General features: G+C 40.8%; 1 protein-coding gene across 1 annotated transcript; it reads right to left on the bottom strand.

The window, feature by feature from the left end:
- Positions 1-1,517: 1,517 nt before the first annotated feature.
- On the bottom strand, positions 1,518-4,071 carry tomm7 (translocase of outer mitochondrial membrane 7 homolog (yeast)). The gene is made up of 3 exons (XM_056583343.1): positions 3,874-4,071; positions 2,204-2,252; positions 1,518-1,888 (listed from the first exon to the last, which is right to left on the bottom strand). The coding sequence occupies exons 1-3, from the start codon at positions 3,974-3,976 to the stop codon at positions 1,873-1,875; spliced, it is 168 nt and encodes a 55-aa protein (XP_056439318.1). The 5' UTR covers positions 3,977-4,071; the 3' UTR covers positions 1,518-1,872.
- Between the last annotated feature and the right edge of the window lie 2,136 nt (positions 4,072-6,207).

Raw genomic sequence — 6,207 nt, 5'->3', positions numbered from 1 at the left:
GTTGTATCCCAGAAATAAATGTAAACAATAGTATGTTTAGAATTACATCTCATTTGGGTAATAGGTTTGGGTATGTTCAGCCTTGTAGGTCATATATAATCACTGAGAGAGACATACCTTGACTCCCGATATATACGTTAACAGAGCCTGGCGGCTGGCCCTTTTCTGTTCATATACAAATACTTTAGGCCAATATTAAACCATCATGACGTGCCTTGGAGGTTGACCTGCTCTCTCCTCTGCTCCTGTACAGGAGGCCTGTCTCTTGAGACTGGTGCAGGGTCTGCAGAAGTACAAGGTGCTAATGACGCACGTGAAGAAGGAGTACCCCGACAATGCCCTTCTACCGCACATCAAGTACAATAGTGACCTTCTGATTCATCTCATTGAGGAAAAGGTGAGAACGGAATTACCACTGCTCTATTACACACAAGTTGGCCCAGGTTGGACAACGCAACAGGGCACAAAGGGCTTTATACTACCACAGTCAAATATAGTCCTGTTTAAAACTAAATAATTATTTATTGATTGTTTGCCAAACAGATGAGGCACCCGGAGCGGCTAACAGTGCTCAGTGACACCGAGGCCCAGAGCATACTGCAAGGTCTGGAAAACACCAACACGTTTCAAAGGAAGGTCACCGCACACAGCATCCTGCGCAAACTGCACCTGTTCCTGATTGACAGCAGCCGCGACCTCTGTCGAAAGGAGAAGTTCAATCATCAGAGGCCATAGTGGCTCACAAAGTACAGCTCAGCTCAGTCCAATCAAAGCCATTAAACCTTCAATGCTGCTCCTCCGAGTGATCTACAAGTGGAAAATTGTCTTTGCTTGTCAAGCAAAATGAGTTGCGACTGTTATTTAGGTTATTTCGTAAATTTTAATTTATGGTGAACTTATTTATTGTCTTGTTCTTTGCATTTTTGAAGTCACTTTTACAATGGATCTTTATAATGTATTGCCTTACCTTGAATGTACTGTAGCCAGTTGTAAGTTAACATTTTTTATATTTCAATGATGCAAATATATTTCAAAATATTTATAAAAAATATGACTTGTAAAGCGGAAGCTGCACCGGTGTCAGGTTTCAAGAATATGTATTTTTCTTTATTTCAACTTTGTTAAGTTATTTTTGTACGCGTGTTAATAAACAAATGTCCAATGCAATTAGTCTTTATGATATGCATTTTTAAGTCATAATTACAAAAATTCCCATGCACACACAAGATTTTTACCTAGCTAAGAATATAGCATAAACATATAGGGTAAAATGTTCCAGGGAGAGTTCAAAGCAGGCAAACCCATTAGGGGCCACCATAACTTGGACCATAACAAATTAATGTTTTTCCAGGAATGAACCTCAGTCCAAACAGTACTCTGTGTGTTGCTGACCACCAGACCTCAGTGGTAGTCAAGGGACTCTGTACAATATTACTCTACAGCCTTTATTGTTGCGTGTATCAAACTAAGATGAAGAAAGGAAATCTTGAAAATAAATAAAATGGGATATGCAGATACACAAGACACTAATCTCACTGAAGGTTTATTGTCAGAATCTCCAGGATAAAAACAGCCATTTCCAACGTATGCAGATATGCGTGCAATAATAATGCATATGCAAACAAAGCATTACACAAATATAAATGGATTAACAAAAAGACGAGTCATGCACCTCCGACAATCACATTACTCCCTTGGTCATCTGCAATTCAGACATAAATACAGATACCATATTCTATGTATTTTATATATACTATATTTCTGAGGGCCATTAGTTATTACAGGAACAGTCCATTGTTATCCACTTGACTTCCCGAGGGTCCGGCCCGCCACAGTGATGGATGAGTGGATGGGTCGCGTGCAGAGCCTTCCTCAGCCCCATAGCAAACTAGTCGAGAGTTGAAGAGATAAAACAGAATAAACATGGTAAACCTGGTAACATCCCTTCAGACTTGAAGCGGACAATGCTTTGTCCATGTCATTTGTCCAGCAATATAGCAGGATCTTTGTGATAAGAGCACTGCAATTATTCAACAAACTCCAAACTGACCAAGACATTGATTCAAAAAGACAAAAGGGCTGTATTACAAGAACAGGGAAGTTATTTAGCCATGTTATATTGTTAACTGAGGTTTTAGTCAGGAGGGAAGGGTACAATGGTATGATCACAGGTTTGGTCCTCAAAGTGACATTTTGTACACACCTCAGAATTGTGGGTTCAGGCATTCCGGGATCCGCTCCACGCTGGAAGCCTGAAATTAAAAAAAAAGTTGTTGTTTGAGCCCATCAGGTACAGCCTAATGGAGCATCATACTCATAACGCATCATACTCATAGGCTATAGCGCATCCTGCCGACCACTCAGGAGGCTCGAACGTAAATTAGAATCTAGCAAAAACTGATCACGAATAAAAAAAAAAAACACAAGGTCCAATCTGCATGGTTCAGTATGTTAACAATATCTTAACGTTGGATTAAGGGCTGAGCCAGAAACAATAGCTGATACACAAACAAGAGTCTGTTGGTGTTTCCACGATACAGGCCTACGATGGCTAACCCGAGCACCAGCCCGATAATAGGCTATGAAGAGTACAAACAAATATATCGCCGACACTGTCGGTACAACAGTCAAATGCCAAGAACTAACAATCACTAGGTTAACCCATTTCCTGTATACTACAAAGATAGCTTCATAATTGTTAGTTGCAGTTGCAGACCAAACCATATCCAACTCTACAAGAATGAGTTGGATTAACATTATACAGCATACTTGTACATTGTAAAAGGTTACTACTGTGACCAAGTAGTTTGTCTCTCGAAGGAGAGACAAAAACTTCAGTAAGAAAACAAAAGTTCCTAGGTTACACACTTCCCCTCTGGACTTCATTGGTCAACCATTAGTCATTCTTTATAAAAAATAAAACAAGTCCATATTAAGCCCTTCATTTGCGAAAAATCCTGAAACAGCATTTGAAATACTTTATTACTGTAAGACCAAGATACTTTTCCCATACAGACGGGAAATAAGAGGGTCTGACACATTTTTTTTGTGCCAGGATTAACGCAAGCTGGGAATGGTCCTGGTTGTTGGATTTGGCTCCAGGAGAGACAGCTCAGTGGGAGGATTACCCCCACAGATGCGTCTCACTGGATGGCTGCAAATTAATGCATTATTTTAGGTGATGACTAAAGTTTCCCCGGATATTTAAAGTATGACTGGGGAAGTATTTCCCAACCGGAGACAGGAAGTCCTGTATGATGAAATTGATAACGAAACATCTACCGGTATGTCGACAATCTGCAGCATTCTCCTGCAACCCCGCGATCAATTTAGAGGTCACGAGTCGATGAGCGTCCCTGATGATATCTTGCACGTTCATCGCAGACAACTCCTCCCTCAAGCACCGCCCACCACAGAGTGAAGGACAAGCCACACACGTCTCAGCAGAACTACCAGACTCCAACCACAATAGCCACAATATATCGCCACAGATATGTTGATGTCAAAAACGGATAAGTAAAGACCTGCAGCTGAATGCACACTAATACATGGCAGGGCAACTAACTATGATGACTGATGAATATGATTTTTATTGTATTCTCCTCAGGCCTCACTGTTGATTGTCTCAAGGATAATCCGAGGAAGCCCCAGCAGACACTCCTACAAAGGAGGCACTGACTCCCAGAGAAAGGTCTGAAGACCGTAAAGACAACCCGGCCTTTCTATTTTACCATCATACGGATAAACACTGTGTCGTGCATCCCCGCGTGTGATCACGCATTTTACCAACACATGGTCGTAGGCAAATATGCTAAGCTACATTGCTAGCTTGACACAAAATGACAGATAAACCCCGAATGTTAAGACACTGACCTAGGTAGAGCACCGTAGGAATGAAGCCCCATCGGATGACGAACTGGCCGCATTGGAAGACCTGCTGCAGCCGCTGCTTGGTCTCTTTACTCAGTTTAGCCATGGCTCAAAGGCAGAGCTTCAGACGCGGCAGGCAGCTTCGTGTGGATTACAAGCAGCAGGCTGACAGGAGCGGAGCGGATTGGGTGAAGAGCGGACTGGGCGACAGGGTTGCCAGATTGGGCTGAAAATCAGGCCCAACCTGGCTACAGCACGGAGAACGAGCTGCAGTCATTGTTGGCAGATTCGGCAAACTGTCCCGCCCAAACTGGCAACACTGTTTGGTGACTTCCCTCGGGGATAGAGTTCCGTAAACCCGAGAATAGTGTCGTGGGTGAATAGGCCAAAGCGCGTCATCTAGAGGTCGATGTAATCTGTAACATTGTGCGATTAAATATTGACGCAGTACCGATTTAACGTTGGTCAAGTATTGGGATTTTGGTATTTTTTGCACATTATGCACGTTTTTATTGGGAAGCTGAATACTGAATACCGTAAGCGTGATTTCAAGGCGTTGCTCAGGTCTTATGCATGGTGGCGAGTTCAGTATGGAGTCAGAACAGTCTCATTATTAATGAATGCAGAGAGAAGGATTCACAAATGTATTTTGTGATTTATACATAAATTACTCTCTTCTCACAAATACATTTCAATGCACACACAAATGGATATCGGCATGTATAAATGTAAAATAAATCCATAAACAAAAATAAGTTTCACAAACATATTTCTGATCCACACACAAATATGTCTTGTTTTAAATAAAGGTAATATAAATCCATAAATATATTAATTTAAAAAAGATTTGCAATTTTCATAAAAAATGTATTTGGATGTTGTTACATTTATGTACAAACTGTTAAACTTGAATTTACAAGACGCTTTCCATTTGTGAGCTTGTTTGCATTTGTGCGTGAAACTGTCTGCATTTATGTGTGGATTTTTGAGACTCTCCTGACGTCGCTAGATTCACAAATGCATTTTTTTCAACAAGGAAGTCTCTGTAGCCAATCAGATGCCTCCCTCGTTTTCAGTCAACCACATGACTGCTGTGACTGGGTTTTTACGTCGGTGCCGTTTACTACTTTAACGGCACCGATAATTCCAAAACCCAGTCGAAATTAGATGGAAAAAGTGCCGTGACGCAGCATTTACTTCTTCACCACCTATAGATTGTTATGTACGATCATTCAAAAAACCATGTTCTTTCCGATAGAGTAGACATTTGACAGAGAACCGGGAGGCTCGGAGGCTGGACTCAGAGGTCGGAACTGCAGCCATGTGATTGGCTGAAAACGAGGGAGGCATCTGATTGGCTACAGAGAGTTCCTTGTTGAAAAAAATGCATTTGTGAATCTAGCGACGTCAGGAGAGTCTCAAAAATCCACACATAAATGCAGACAGTTTCACACACAAATGCAAACAAGCTCACAAATGAAAAGCGTCTTGTAAATTCAAGTTTAACAGTTTTTACATAAATGTAACAACATCCAAATACATTTTTGATGAAAATTGCAAATCTTTTTAAAATTAATATATTTATGGATTTATATTACCTTTATTTAAAACAAGACATATTTGTGTGTGGATCAGAAATATTTGTGAAACTTATTTTTGTTTATGGATTCATTTTACATTTATATATGCCGATATCCATTTTTGTGTGCATTGAAATGTATTTGTGAGAAGAGAGTAATTTATGTATAAATCACAAAATACATTTGTGAATCCTTCTCTGTGCATTCATTAATAATGAGACTGTTCTGACTCCATAGTTCAGACAGAAGCCGTTTCTCAATTCGCGTACTTGTGCGTGCTCGTGTGCTCGTGGACTCATGAAACGTCATCAGTCGTTGCCCGAGCACTGTTCCAATTCGAAGAACGCATCAAGCGAGTACTGTCAGCATGTCTAATATGAGGAGAACTGGCACTCGCGGGTTAGTTCCGGTTTTCTGGACTGGTTGCAGTAATAATCTTTGACCACGCGGGGCGCTCGTAGGCGAGTCCAGAATGAATGGGAGCCAACGGGGTTTTATCCTCAGAATCCACTTTTCTCACGATGTAATTTTTTGTCAAGTAATTCAATCAAAGGGTGGGGCTAAGATAATAAACTCAGCTGAATATTGCATTTTTTAAGGTCACGTATCTGTTCTAAAAAGGCGTTAAAAACATGCGATGACGTCACACACTGTAATACTGTCAGAGGTACTGCTTTACGGTAGTTTCTAAAGCACTTCCCTTTTCCCGCAACGATTATGAGCCATTTCTTTCTCCTAAAATATAAACCTGGATTAG

The sequence above is a fragment of the Gadus chalcogrammus genome, chromosome 22, assembly GCF_026213295.1.
Source record: "Gadus chalcogrammus isolate NIFS_2021 chromosome 22, NIFS_Gcha_1.0, whole genome shotgun sequence".
In the NCBI taxonomy this organism is placed as follows: domain Eukaryota; kingdom Metazoa; phylum Chordata; class Actinopteri; order Gadiformes; family Gadidae; genus Gadus; species Gadus chalcogrammus.
Note: the sequence above shows the minus strand (reverse complement) of the source record. Positions and strands in the feature narration are given on the sequence as shown.